This window comes from Dama dama, chromosome 1 (genome assembly GCF_033118175.1).
Source record: "Dama dama isolate Ldn47 chromosome 1, ASM3311817v1, whole genome shotgun sequence".
In the NCBI taxonomy this organism is placed as follows: domain Eukaryota; kingdom Metazoa; phylum Chordata; class Mammalia; order Artiodactyla; family Cervidae; genus Dama; species Dama dama.
In genome coordinates, this window is record NC_083681.1 from 45,805,683 (window position 1) to 45,821,143 (window position 15,461).

At 37.7% G+C, this 15,461-nt stretch overlaps 1 protein-coding gene across 1 annotated transcript in view; it reads right to left on the bottom strand.

Annotated features, from left to right (window-relative positions):
- Window positions 1-15,461, bottom strand: part of NLRP14 (NLR family pyrin domain containing 14) — a 35,390-nt gene that overhangs the window by 7,163 nt on the left and 12,766 nt on the right. The window contains exons 6-9 of the mRNA XM_061134855.1: window positions 7,727-7,897; window positions 7,136-7,306; window positions 4,626-4,796; window positions 2,394-2,564 (exon numbers count right to left, since the gene is read on the bottom strand). Of these exons, the coding sequence (XP_060990838.1) occupies window positions 2,394-2,564; window positions 4,626-4,796; window positions 7,136-7,306; window positions 7,727-7,897 (684 nt within the window). The remainder of the gene's footprint in view (window positions 1-2,393; window positions 2,565-4,625; window positions 4,797-7,135; window positions 7,307-7,726; window positions 7,898-15,461) is intronic.

Here is a 15,461-nt window from a genome sequence, read left to right on the forward strand (position 1 = left end):
TGGGATTCAAACTTAATTCAGATCAGATACCTGGATTCTCTTTTGGACTGACAAGGCCATAGCTCGTGAAAATAACAATCGTTTGGTTGAGTACAATGCTGGACAACTCCCCAACAAGCCAAGATGTGGGATATAATGGGTTTCTATAAGTACTGTAAAATTGCTTTTGTTCCTCTCCTGCCTGATCCCTCTGGACTGAAGGCCTGGTGCTGGTGGGGGATGATTATAGAGAAAAGGGGAAGTTATAGACACTGGGATGGGACACACCAATTTCATGACTGGGAGGAGGACTAACAACATTAACACCTGGAGAAGGAACACCTTAGAACCTGAGAGGTTCAGGAAGGGGGAAGAACCACCACGGCTCTCTTTGTCACCCTGGATCCAACACGGCCACCTGACAAATAATTGCATGGTTTGCTTGAGTCAAGCAGCAGCTGGCACCCGGACCCACTGCCCAGTTGTCACGCCTGTCTACATGCTATGAAAACAGAAAGCCTCACATGGACATGGCAGGTCCTCAACTATTCTGTTATGCCTGCAGCCGTCAAAGGCAGACCCCAAATGTAAGATCCCTTTCACAGGGCAACTGGTACGAACTTGTTTCAATCTGTCCGATGCAAATTCACTGATTCTTTTAATGCTGAAACAGCCTGGGTTATGCCACATATGTCAAACAAAGCAGTTGTAACTCCTCACTGGCACTTCCTGCCTGATATAACCAAAGCAAGGCAATGGTGACAAAAATCAAATATAACAACAAACCCCACCCTGGAGCCACCTGTGCACCTTCAGGTTATATGTCTGCATGCGGGGAAGTGTAGACCATTGAACGGCTCTTTAATGGCGAAAGCATTGCTTCTGGCCCATCTTTTGCCTCCTTTATTTATTGCCAATGAGACCAGGAACAGCAGGTCATTCTAAATTCCCTTTCTTGAATTATAATAGAAAATTGGACACATTGTTCCTTTTATTCTTACTCAGTTAGCAAAGCCCAGGGCCCTGGGGCATGTTTTAAATCAATGCTACAAATTGGCCTCATCCTGTGCTTGGAGTCCTGCTGATAGTGACCTTAATTAAATGGCATAGAGACAAACTGAACAAATTTGGTCCCAGCCTTTGTTGGTGTGACTAATCAGAGTGGCCAGTAGAGTGGCATATCTATGCAAAAATTCACCAGAAGTCAAGATTTCTGTAGAAAACTTTTTCTGTTGTGTAGAAAACGTGTTGGAAATTGTTGGGAGATATTCTTCTATGGCTATGTCACCCTCCTACATGTTTTACTGACAAAAATGCAAGGTCCTGACAACACTTTACCTGATCGTGTCCTGGGATGTGTGTGCAGTGAGCAACCTTGAGGGATGAAGAAATGTCTCCCCCCAGGACAAAGGGCAGGCTTGCTCACTGCTTGCTATGAAATGATGGGTCCCCCAAACTCAACGTTCCTCTCCTGGAACGCAACAACTGCCTGTGCCGGCATCCATCTGAGTCCTACACACTGACCCTGTGAGATCTGGGACACAAGGGAAACTGCCAACAAACATGCCCAATGCTTATGTGACTATCCTCTGAGTAATCAAGTCCTCTGTCTCTGATAGAATCCCACTCTCCTGGCAGGATGCATTAAACAGTAACTGGCTAAAACAGGCAGAATAAAATTAAAAGTCAGACCCAAAAGTAATATCATAATTATTGTGAAATATATATATATATATAAAATATATATGTATTTGTGTGTGTGTATATATAGATGTGTGTGAATATATATTTGTAAATTGTCAATGGAAACATAGAAAAAGCAACGCTTTCTTAGAAGAGCCAGGAAGATATATCATAGTGTCTAGGCTTTCACATGTAGAGCTAATTTCTTGACCCAGAGGTGAATAATTTATGCTGTATAAGTAAAAATGTACTAGCCAATACCAATCCGTTCAAGATTTAAAGAAAATAAAAATTTAAACATTATTCAACATAAAAAGTACTCAGAACATAGGATGAGATTTTGTTAGATTGCAAGCTCCTTGAGACCACAGACAGCATTTTTCCAGGTAGAAAATGATTAGTAAAACCTTTGATTTACTAAGAAAAATTAATTCAAGGACACATGGAATATCTGAAGGATGATAGAACATAGAAGACCTAAATTAAGCATTATTTACCTAATATATACCATGTCCAAAGCACCAAGGGGGACAGAAAGAAATGTGAAGTGTGGCTTCTATACTAATAACATGTAATACACCAATTTGTATATATGAAATACAGATTTTCATTTTTGAGAAGAATTTACCTCTAGCCCCATTAATTTTTCATCCTCTCTGCATATACAAAATTTCTTCTAGGTATACAAGCCACCAAATAGGTACCATTTTCCTAAGGAAAACAGAACTCACCCAAGCCTCTGAATATTGCAGTTTGGATGTCTCAAAGCCTCAAACAGAAATTTCACTCCATCATCCTGCAAGTCATTGTTCCCGAGGTCCAGGCTCTGCAAGTTTGGGTTGTTCACAATAGCAGATGCCAGATCCAGGCAACATGCACTAGTGAGGACACAGCCCATCAATCTGTGAGAAATAAAAAAGAGAAGTGAGATTTTCAGTTGTGAGGCTTTATTAGTTTATTCCTGGAAGGGATGCCCAGGTAGTTGAGCCTTTTTTCCTAAGCCTTTTCTATTTATAACCTAGGATGCACACAGAAAGGTCTAATGTTAAACCACTAAAAACAGATGGGATTGCTTAATAAGCAAGAAAAAAACCAACAGGTAAAACTGCTTTCTCCCACAAATAGGTTGTTTTCTAGTAGGTTTCCCAAGTCAAGGGTATAAACACTTATTTCTACCTCTGCCAAAAAAAAAAAAAAAAAAGGATCGGATATAACTTTCCTGAGGAATCCACAGATCTCTATGCCTCCAGTTTCTAATATATTTTTGAAATTAAAATGCGGTTCAGGAATCTAAAAGTACTGTTTCCAAAGAAGAAAGAAGCGAGCTACATACAAAAAGGTATTTCCTTTAAGTCCTTTGTAGGACATTCAAGAGCATTCACAATCTGGCCTTTCTTTCTCTTTCCATATTTTGTCCCAACCCTATTTTCCAACCATACACATCCATTTACCCTACCCCAAATATATCACATCTATCTGCATTCCCCATCTTTTCTCTCTGCATAGAATATATGCACATAACAAAATCCTCTTTATCTTTCAAGCCTAAATTAAATAAGTTTCCTCTGTCCCACTCCTTGCTCCTTGGGACTTTTGCCACATCCTTATAACAACATATGGAATCTATTATAGTTGGCTTTATATTTATTTCCCTGCTGTCAGCACTTTGTAAGTTACCTTAGGACAAGAGCATAACCTTAGAGATAGCCTTTAGTTCCCTGAGCATCTAGCTCATATCTGTTGTAAATATTGCTTGACAGAATAAGAATGCCTGCAGAGGCTTTGAAAGTGGCTAAGAAGGCACAAATTTGTCCATGTGTTTACAGCAATGCTTAGGAGAAAAAGCAGGCTAAGCAAACATCTTGTGTGCCTAGGCCACATAGAAATTATATCTCTGTAGCTGAAATGAAGGCACTGGATTTAATGATAAACTCCATGAAGTAAATTTCTGTCTTCCAGGTGAATAATAATCAAAGAAACCAGAAAATCACACTGTAACCCATATCATATACATTTTCTCAGAGGAAGTACAGGTACTTATTGAATCCAAGAGTTCAATCACCTCAGGGTTTATAGAAATAACAATTAACTATTAAACTCATTTGAAAATTTGGTTATCATAAGTCAATCCAATCTGGCCAAACACTTCTAGGTATACCATCGATCTTCAGTTTATAGTTCTAGGAAAACAGTGTTGGGCTTAGACCCTTAATGACTTACCCAGGCTACTAGTCCCATGGGAGGCCCTAGTGGGAAAGTGAGATTTCTAAGTGACATCTCTTATCTTGCTTCACTTGAGCCACAATATTTACCTAATGAAACACTATGTATTATGTAGCCATTAAAATAAATAGATAATTATATGTAGGTATTTAAATGAAATACTACATTTATCTGAAATACTATCATGTAAAAAGGAAACCTCAAAGTCATGTAATCACAATTATACATACACATACAACGCAAATGTTTGTGTACCCACTCCCAGAGTAAGACAGACTATAATGGAATTAAAAATGGTTGCTGCTTAAGAATGATTGGATTCTTGGATATTCTTAAAAACTTCATTCCCAGTTTCTTTCAAAGTTGACCTAAGTATAAACCCGAGTTTAAGAAAGAAAAACTAGTAAAGCACAATTCAGCTTCCTGGATTTAGGTAGGAGACATACAACAGGCTCCCTGAAGCACAACCAAGGCAAAAACGAAATGGCTACATGCAGTTCAACCTGACGTCTCTGACCCTCCTTAACGGAGGGAATGAGGGAAGTTGACTGTAATTACTGCAGTAATTGTTTAACAAAAATCTGATGAATAGACTCCTCCAGCTTTTCTCATGCAGAATGAGAGAGAGTTAGCTGTGCTTTCTTCTCTGACAGATGCTCTGCTCTCAGACTTTCTTTTTCCATCTCCCCTGCCCTCACAGTACTTAAAGCTACACAAAAGTAAGCTCACAGAACACCTACTCCAGGTTCTGAAGATTGCAACTCGGATGCCGAAAGGCGTCACACAGAAGCTTTACTCCATCATCTTGTAGGCAGTTTGACCCCAGATCCAGATGCGTCAGGCTCTTGTTGTGCAGGAGAGAGGTTGAGAGAGATTCACTGCTGAGTGAAGTGAAATGGCAGCGCCTCAGCCTGTGGGAAGGACAATGTGAGGAACGATGGAATCACTGCTCTACTACTTAGATTTGTACATCTTTGAAGAGGTTTCTAATCCCCTATCTTCTTGCCAACCCTCCATCTATCTCAGATCAAATACCCTCCTTCCTCATTGCCTCTTTGGCTGTCTCACTTGGGATCCTTAGGTCTGTGCCAAATTTGGCTTCAAACTGGATTCTTGTTCTTCAGAAATTTTCTTACTAAAAAGACCATGCCAACTTCTACATTGTGCATAAATATAGTATCCTATTGCAGAAGTAGCTCTGTGGAGCAGAGGAGCAGGCACACGGAGTAGAATGGGAGGAATCATAATTAAATGAGGACTTTCTGTACATATTAAATGTGACATTTCCAATCAGAAGGGAAAAGATACATTATGCCATAAATGATTTAGGGACATTTAATGTCCTTTATGTAGGGGACATTTAATGTCCCTTAATATGTAAGGCAAAGTAAATTTAAATCTTATGACAAAATTAATTTGGAATAAATGTTAAAAATTAAGCCATGATGGCTCAAATGGTAAAGAATCCACCTGCAATGTGGGAGACCTGTGTTCGATCCTTGGGTTGGGAAGATTCCCCAGAGAAGAGAATGGCTACCCACTCCAGCATTTTGGCCTGAAGAATTCCATGGACAGAGGAGCCTGGCAGGCTGACTTTCACAAGCCATAATGAGTATGAAAAAGATGACAGAAGTGGTTTATTTTTTAATGTATTAAACAATTCTATTAAGTCATGAAGGGGAAGATAATTCAACTTCACGAAAGTTTTAAACTTCTATATTCTAAAAATAACCATAAAGAAAGTTAGAAATACAACAGGTAAGTTATTTATAATATATAAAAATAATAGTGATAATGTATATGTGACATTAATAACCATAATAAATATAACAAAAAATTCAGGGGAAAGCTGAGCCTAGGAAGAGGAAATTTCTAGAATAGTAAAAACCAAAAAATTTGAAAAGATGTTCAACACAAATCATTTTTAAAGTTATTTTCAACTAATTAATATTGATAAAGAATCTTGTATAGGTTGGTGCAAAAGTAATTGCAGGTTTTGCATTGTTGAAATTTGCCATTTGATATTGGAATATGTTCTTAAATAAATGTGATTATGTTACACATCATTTTAATGTGCATTTCTCACTTTATGTTTTTTTGCTAATGACTTATTAATTGCTGGTTATTTTATATTTATTTTAGAATATGGAATTGATGTTAGACAAAAAGTAAATTCGAGCAATTTTCTTATTTAAGTTCAAAATGGATCATAAAGCAGTGGGGACAACTCACAACATCAACAACACATTTGGTCCAGGAACTGCTAATGAATGTACAGTGCAGTGGTGGCTCAAGAAGTTTGTGCAAAGGCGACAAGAGCTTTGAAGATGAGGAGCATAGTGGCTGGCCATCATCAAAGCTGATCCTCTTACAACTACATGAGAAGTTGCCCAAGAACTCAATGTTGACCATTCTATGGTCATGCAGCATTTGAAGCAAATTGGAAAGGTGAAAAAGCTCGATAAGTGGGTGCCTTGTGAGCCGACCAAAAATCAAACAAAATCATTGTTTTGAAATGTTGTCTTCTCATCCTATGCAGCAACACGAACTCACATACTTCTCACATTACCTAACAGCAATGAACAGTATAGTCACATCATAACCCAGCCATACCATGGAATACTGTCTTTGTTTAATGATAGTGATAGATATTTAACTGTTTGGAGCCTAGAATATAGAGCTGGATGGGTGGACTTTAATTCTAAATACATCATTTTCTTGTAAGCATTATGCAAGTTGCATAACCTTTCTAAGCCTCACAATCCTCACTATTCAGTGAGGCACTTAGAACTCAGGTGACCAATTTGACATCAACGGGTACTTCTGGGCAGGTTAAACAAATTTTGCACAGGGCTCAGCACAGAGTAGGGTCACAATAAATGGCAATTAATATCATCACCCTCATCATCTTCATCACTGTAGACAACAGGGAAAAAGCAAGGGACATAATATATCCATAATATTTTCCTAGTTTAAATATATTTCAAAATGTATATTACATGGGAATGATGAAAACTAGTAGACAGTAGGACTTCCCTAGTGGTCCAGTGGCTAAGACTCTGCACTCCCAACGCAGGGAGCCTGGGTTTGATCCCTGGTCAGGGAACTAGATCCCACAAGCTGCAACTAAGAGTTCATATGCTGCAAAGAGGATCGAAGATCCTGAATGTCACAACTAAGACCCAGCACGGCCAAGTAAATAACAATAAATATATATATATATATATTTTAAAAACTAGTAGACACTTACACTAGGCTCTGTAGAATGCAATGTGGATGTTTCAAGGCCTCACTCATAAGCTTTACTCCACCATCTCCCAAGATGTTGTCCGCCAAGCATAAATGTGTCAGCCTTTTGTTGCTGATGAGAACCAAGGACAGATCCTCACAACCAGCTACTGTGAGGCCACAGCTTTCTAAGCTGAAGCAGAAACACAGATGAGGAGGGGTCAGTCAAGTCCCCAAGTGCATGCTGCTCTCCCCTTTCAGAGAGAAGTTAGCTGGTACTAACAACCCCTACATCTCTACTATAGAAGCAACCTCATCAAATCTACTTAAATCATGAATTCAATTGCAGCCATGGACAAGGTATGGTGAAACAAAATACAAGAGAACAGAGAAGAAGCCTGAAAAAGAATGAAAATAAGATGTCTATCATAAACAAAAAGAAACGTCTAAAAGTCAAGTGAAAGGTGGAAGGAGGTAGAAGGGAGAGGTCATCCAGGATTGACAAATGAGTCAATTAATGTCAAGACCCAGTTTTCCGACTCAGTTCATAATTATAAGTTACAAAAAAAACTGAACAAAATGTCTCTGTAGAAAACAGTACAGAAAGACTCACGACAGTTTCTCCAGGTTACAGTTTGGATGCATTAAGCCCTCACACAACAGCTTCACTCCATCATCCAATAGATTATTAGTTGACAGATTCAGAGATAACAGGCTCTGGCTTCTCACGAGAGCCTTAGAGATATTCAGACAACAAACTGTAGTTAGGTCGCAGGATTCCAAGCTGGAAAACGATACAGAAAAACAGAAATGACCACTCCTTAGAAAAGAATAATAATCCCAACTCACTCAGGTGTTGTTTCCCGGTCTTTGGGACTTGTTCTGAAAACCCAGCTTCCCTACAAAGAATGAGAGTGATTTATCTAAAGCACAGGGCTCTGACAGACGGGTAGGAAGTGTGTCTCTCCCATCCCTACCTCCCCAGTTTCCTACAAAATATGTATGAAAGCATTCAAAAAAGTGTTTTTAAATAATAATCTGTTTTTTTTTTTTAATCTGGGAGGAATTTCTTTTAACAACAACATGAAGAAGGTGGACTGAAGGATGGCTGTATCCTTGCACGCTTTGACCTTTGAAACAGAACTGAGGAAACCAGGGCAGGAAACCAGGGGCGAAAGCTGAAACAACCATAAACTACTGTCAAGATTTCATTTATTCATGGCAACCAACCTGTGTTTTCTGAGTAACTCTGTCCTTAACAGTTAAAACAAGAAGTCAATTAGAAATAAAATTAAGTATTTCTAAAAATAAAAGAGGAAGGGAAATAATAACAAAATAAGAAGTGCATGTAGAGCACTTATTTTTAAAGACTCATGTTTAGATACCACTTGGGCTTTAAACATGCCTGAGAGTAATATCAGCTATTTGTAAGCAGAGTCAGGCAGTAGCATTCCTGGAACTTGGACTTGTTCCACTTATTCCCTTTAATCAAGGACTTATCAACTTGAGTCCCTTGAGAATTGGATCTCTACATCAAAATCAGGGTACAGAAAGTTAGGAACAGGAGAAGCTCCCTCCTCAGTCCAGAATTAGTCCTTAGTAACCTAGAACATGACCTAAAGCTGAAAAACCTCAGCTTGTTCTGAAAAGTTGTTATGGACTGAATTGCACTCCCCCAATTTGTATGTTCCTTGTCCAGTGTGACAGTATTTGGTGATGGGGCCTTTAAGGAGGTAATCAAGGTTAATGAGGTCATAGGAGTAGACTCCCTAATTCAATAGAACCGGTTCCTCACAAAAGGAGGAAGAGACACCAGGAGGGAATCCATGTCCAGAAAGGCCATGTGAAGACAAAACAAGAAGGCAGCCATCTGTAAGCAAGGGAGAGAGGCCTCACCAGAAACCAACTCTGCCAGCATTTGATCTCGACCTTCCAGCTTCCAGAACTGTAATAAATAAACTTGTGTTTTCTAAGCTCGCCAGTCTGTGCTATTTTGGGTACTTTATTATGGGATCCTGAGTAGATTAATGCAAAAAGATATTATATCAGCAGCCAACCAGGCAGTTAGGGAAACAAGGGAAGTCTTATAAACTATGTATGGATAGAGCTCTTCCAGACAGAAAAGAGAGTCCAATATTATGGGATCTGTGAATAAAATATTAAAGCTTAACAGAAAAAGATACATTACACTAAGGGACAGAAAATAAGCACATGTATAAATAACTAGGAAACAGAAGAAAATGTTTAGAAAGGCTTCTTTTACATTTTAAATGTATAGAACAATGCAGAATAGCACATCAGAAGTGAGAATGCTTCACATGGGTTCAATCAACCAAAAAAAACAAATACAAAGGAAAAACAAAAAACAGAACTGAAATCTGTATTTGACACAATAGAGCAAACTCAACATAACTAAATCTAAGAAACTCCCCTAGAAGGAAGAGGGTAAAAGATTATGAGGACAAAAGTAATTCTTACAAAAGTAAGAATTATATAGGAAGAAAGCTACAACCATTGACTATCAGATGGTCTGAAAAAGGAGACACAGAGACAGCACATACAACAGAGTGAGCCCTGAAGTCATTTTAAAAAACTAATTTAAAGAAATAATTTCTGACAGGAAAAAAACAAACGTTTCCAGCAGTTCAAAAGTTCAGTTCAGTTGCTCAGTCGCTCTGTTGTGACCGACTCTTTGAGAACCCTATGGACTAAAGCATGCCAGGCTTGCCTGTCTATCACCAACTCCTGGAGCCTGCTCAAACTCAGGTCCATTGAGTCAGTGATGCCATCCAACCATCTCATCCACTGTCGTCCCCTTCGCTTCCTGCCTTCAATCTTTCCTAGCATCAGGGTCGAAAGTAACAAAATGTAAAACCAGTTTTAAAAAATTCTGAGACCACTAGTGAGAAAGTCTGGGAAGGTGCAGCTGAAGTGGCAGATTATTCTCAGACTTCTGTTTAGAAACCTAGATGTTAGAAAGTAATGTAGCTAAGTCAAAGTGTGCAGAATAGAGTGGAGGCCTGAGACCCAGACATGCTGTCATTCATCTATGAAGGCCATCCAAGGATATTAAGGAAGTCGGCAAATGTTCACACACACTGCATGAAAACATTAGTTTAAAATTGTACTAGCCAATGGTGCAATGAATCAAAATTAAAATTTTATACAGTGAGAAGGGTGAGTTTAAGAAAACAAACCCAAAAAACTAGCAGTACACACTGGTTACAAATTAAATGTGTAGAATTAGGAAGTCGGCAAATGTTCACACACACTGCATGAAAACATTAGTTTAAAATTGTACTAGCCAATGGTGCAATGAATCAAAATTAAAATTTTATACAGTGAGAAGGGTGAGTTTAAGAAAACAAACCCAAAAAACTAGCAGTACACACTGGTTACAAATTAAATGTGTAGAATTAGGAAGTCGGCAAATGTTCACACACACTGCATGAAAACATTAGTTTAAAATTGTACTAGCCAATGGTGCAATGAATCAAAATTAAAATTTTATACAGTGAGAAGGGTGAGTTTAAGAAAACAAACCCAAAAAACTAGCAGTACACACTGGTTACAAATTAAATGTGTAGAATTAAGTCTAAATAATTGCTGCAGTCATGTGTGTTGCCATGATAGAAAGTTTTAGAAGAGTTCAAAAGGTAAAATATCTAGCCCTTGTAATCCTGGATTAAATGAACATACTGGAAATTATATGACAGAGGTTACTAACTGAATTGCTTTACATAGGGTATTTTAAATGCTGTAATCCTGTTGAATTTGATCAAGCATACATATGAGGGGGAACCCTGAAGAGTAATAACTAATAATTACCAATTAAAAACAGACACTATAACTTGCTGGACATGAAACAAAATGTAGCTCCTTTATGAATCAAGAAATAGAAGTGGTACTGAAATGTTAAAAAAAATGCTTCTGACTGGAGATATAAACAGTACATGCTCCAGAGTCCCTTTGTTCATAACCTATTTTGCTCTTATCTTTTCCATATTGTAAGTTTGAGTTTCTTGAACTTTTTTATTTGTGCCAATTAATAGAATTTCAGCTATGGACCGCCTAATGCTTGATGAATGAAATATCAGCCTCATAAAAAGAAAATGATCCCTCTTTCTCTTGCATCCGCAAAGAAAAGCAGATGGTATCATAAATCAGAAAATATTTTGTAAGAACATTTTTGCTGTGTTTTATTGTTTTATCATAACAAGGGAATCTTATAGGGTACCTGGACTTTACACATTGTTGCTGTGTCTTGTGAGAACAACCATTGAGTGCTTTTCAGTCTGTAATTTTGATTGCCCTGTTTAATAATGTATCTTTCTTTCAATACTCAAATTGATATTTTGGAATTCCTAAATGTTACAATTATTGAAAGAATTTTGTTAAATCAGAAAAAAGATTTATCAGTACTCTCATCTCACAGTATGATAACAAAAATACATAATTTTTTCTAGAGTTTGAAGGCCCTGTCTTATTAATATGTAATATCAATCACCAGTGACTCAAAAGGGAAGGTGAGAGCTGAGGTTTGTGACTCCATATTTAACCCCTAAATAATGAACCAGAAAAACAGGGAAGATGCACTAACTTACTTTTAGGTCTTGCTGGAGAACCAGTCTCTTAATGTTGCCACTAAAATGAGACCCTTGGCTGAAAACTTCCAAAGCCCCTTTAAAGTAGGCACATTATAATTTTTATTCTTTTGCTGTTCTTATTGATTGCTGTCTGTGGCTCTTTTGAGTTGTCATGGGGCACTGGTCCATAAAGTGGTCCTTAGGCAATGGGACTGAGAGGAAGGAATCTACGCTCCTAGAATAAGTGTCTCAGTTCAAGAGGTAGTCAGGGTAGAATTTTATCTGATGGAAGCTGCTACATCTTCATTCATGAGTTGAGGCCCAGTGGAGTTAAGCTCTCCTGTGCTACGGGATTACGGTAAGAAAACTGCCACTCAAAAGGCATCACCCAAGAAAGCCACCATTCCACAGTGAGGAGGACCTGCTGTCCTAGAGCGTGAACTCTTGGGGAGCTCAGAACAGCTGTCTGAGTGTATTTTTCTTTTCTAAAAATGCATGTTGTTTAATTTGCAGGTTATTTCTTGTTGTTGCTGAGTGTGAGATGAGTTTTCTGATATGAACTAGAAATTAAGGTACAGCAGAATGGAGTTGTTGCTAAAGCAGAATGGTTGCAGAAGTTGTCTGTTACCCACATAGGGGCTGAATGTACCACAGGTGCCAGGGAAATGATGCTCACAAGGACCTTTACATTAGTGGGATAGGCTTCATGGGCCTGTTCTAAAGCAAGGTAAATCATGGGATAAGTTAATCTGGTCCAAAGTTTGAGACTTAAAATGTCTATGGGACTTCTCCCTGATTTTACTAAAGTGAAAAATAAAAATGCACACATGGTTTTTTGGATCACATAAGGTTTTCCATTTCTTTAACAATAAATCTAAATTAAAGAACTTAAATCTCTTACAGTTCTCTTACAGATCAAATTATTATGCTAATATTTAAAAGAATATAAATGCAAATCTGTGTGTATAATTTAAATGAGTTAAATAAATGACATATTTATAAATTATAATTTTATAAATCTTGGAATCAGATAATATTATAAACATGATATCTGGGTCAAGCTTTGAGATATAAAACTGTTTTGCTAAATTTGTAGTTACTAACAGTGATTATACTATCCTTAACATTAAATATATTTTCTAAACCTACTCATTGATTTTGGAGGCTCAGAGTAGTGTAACATTTTAAGAATTAGTAATGTGTGCTTATCTAAAGACATATACAGAAATTAAACTTCAAAGACAGAAAATAAATTACACTCTTACAATAATCTGTTACCATTTCTTGTTCATATTACTCAAATTATAGTAGCAAAATCTTACAGTTCCCTTATAGATCAAATAATTCCCCCAGATCAATGAATTGTCTTATATCCCATATCATTTGCATTTTAAAAGTTAGGGCTTAAATGTTTAAATGATACTTCATTTAAACCTTATTTGGGGTGATTATGAAGCTGTATAAACATACGTATGAAGGTTTATTAAAACGGATGAATGAAAGAGATTTTTGTAAGAGAGAAGAGAGGATCGGTAGTTCAGTTTTCAAGACTCTGCCTGCTGTATCACCTAGTGGTGGCAGAACTTCTAGTTTTAAAGTGTATACTCTCACTTGGCCAAAGTCTGTGCATGTTTATCATGACTCATTATGCTTTGAGCACTTAATGACTGTAAACAATTGTAATAAATTGCAAGTTCCTCAATCCTGGAAAAGCAAACATTTCTACTGGACCATATGCATTCTACCTATTAATATTATAAAGTATTCTATTCTACTTAATAATAGAGCCAAGACTGTGGATATGTGACTCAAGTACCTTCTGTTTATATTTGGCAACTAGTCAGTTTCTTCCAGCAACCATTTTAGATGCTCCCTTTCTAGAATGTGGTTAGTCCACTAACTCAAAATCTTTGAGGATCTAAGGGGTGTTTTGCATTTATGCCATTTTGGCATTCTTCAGGGGGCTGTTTGGTGGAACCAACGATTGCTCCCTTAACCTTGCTTGTAACCACAACAGCAGAGTAGAGGCAAACTAAGATAGGATTCTGGGCACAATTAGGCAGTTAATGCATGTCCAAGATCCCCCCTCCCATGTGTTCAACATATTTTAAGAGCTACCCTGTTATCACAATGTGGAAAAAGTTAATAAGACAAGGAGACTAGATCTTTCTCCTCTTGTGGGGGAAAACCTTTGGCAAATATCAGAGTGAAATATTCACATGAAGATTAGTGATTGTGTGTACCTTTCCAATATGTTCATTTGCAAGGGCTGATATGAGTCTCTTTACAATTTAAATCGTTTTAAAACGCTCTATTTCTAAATTTGCTAAGTCCCTGTAGCATCTGGGGATCATATTTAGTGAAATAGACTGGCAAAGACCCACTAATTTATCAACACTTTCGATGCCCACATCATCTACGTTCAGCAGGCAGAGTAAAACATCAAAATGCAATTCTAAAATGTTAAGCTCAGCATGATATATGCCTAAACTAGACAGTCGTGGCCACTCAAGCTGTTTCTAACTCTCATAACAGGAAGCCTAAAGCAAACACAGAACTGGAGTTGTTCCTAGGAACTCCTAGGAGGTTTATGAGACTGATTACTCCCCAATGGCCACCCACACTGGGAGAACATCCAGTCCTACAGAATATAGTGTTAGACAATTTACAAAGCTCTGATGACTTCTGCCTACAAACATTCTATGCACTGGTGCAAAAGCCCTATAATAGTTGACTTGAAGAAATGGTTTTCTATTTGAAAGTCTAGTAATTGGCCTACATCAAGGTTAATCAGTGGAATGCCTTATTCAGATCTCAACTGATGAAAGGAATCTTATCAAGTCCTGCTGATCTGTCAAGTGCCAAGGCCTTTTTCTTGGATCCATGGCTCCCACTACAAGAAAACATCTTTCTCTCCATTTAACAACTCTTTGCTGCTAATATGTTTTATGCTTGGATAGAGGAGAAATTTCCTCAAAATGACCTAAAATGTCCTTGTAGTTGGTAAAACCAATACCCTAGGCTGACCTGCTGACAGCTGAACTCTACACATGATCAAGAATTAACCAACAACTTTCCAGATATCCTGTGAATTTCATCCCGTAAAAACTGGTGAGACTTTAAAAAATCCCAATGATATTTTTGCCTGTTGTCAAAAAGAAGGTCTTGTTTCAGATTTCACTTGTTTTTTTCCACATAGAGATTATAATTTGCTTCCCACAAATACAGCCTTACCTTGGCCCCTCATGTATCAAGGTTCAGTCTTGCTCCCCTGAACTGAACCTAGGGATTTCAAAAACTTCTAAGGTAAAACTTACTGTAATGATTTTTTTGTTTTTCTTTTTTGGTTGTTTTTACTTTGTCAGAAGTTGATTTAAGTGCCTTTCCTTGGAAAATAAGATCTTTCTTGAAATGTGTTACACAATGTGGAGACCAAGTATGACTGCTAACCTTCTCACTTTTGTAAAGAAAGGCAATCAGGCCTGTCAGTAGTGTGTGAAAGCTAGCAAGTACCTTGACAGCTGCTCCACTGTTCTTCCTCAACTTTCTGACCTGGTGTTGCAATTATAAGGTAAGGGGGGTTCACTATCCAAAATTAAGTTAAAAAAATTTAGTCCACCACAGCATTGCACACCCCACCCCACTGTTGGTGCATTCTTTTCTGCTAGAGTTCAAAGATCCAGTGAGCATGCCTGCATTTAAATATGAAAAACTTACAAATTCTGGGTCTGCTCCCATTTTTTTTTCCCCCCAGACTTAGAA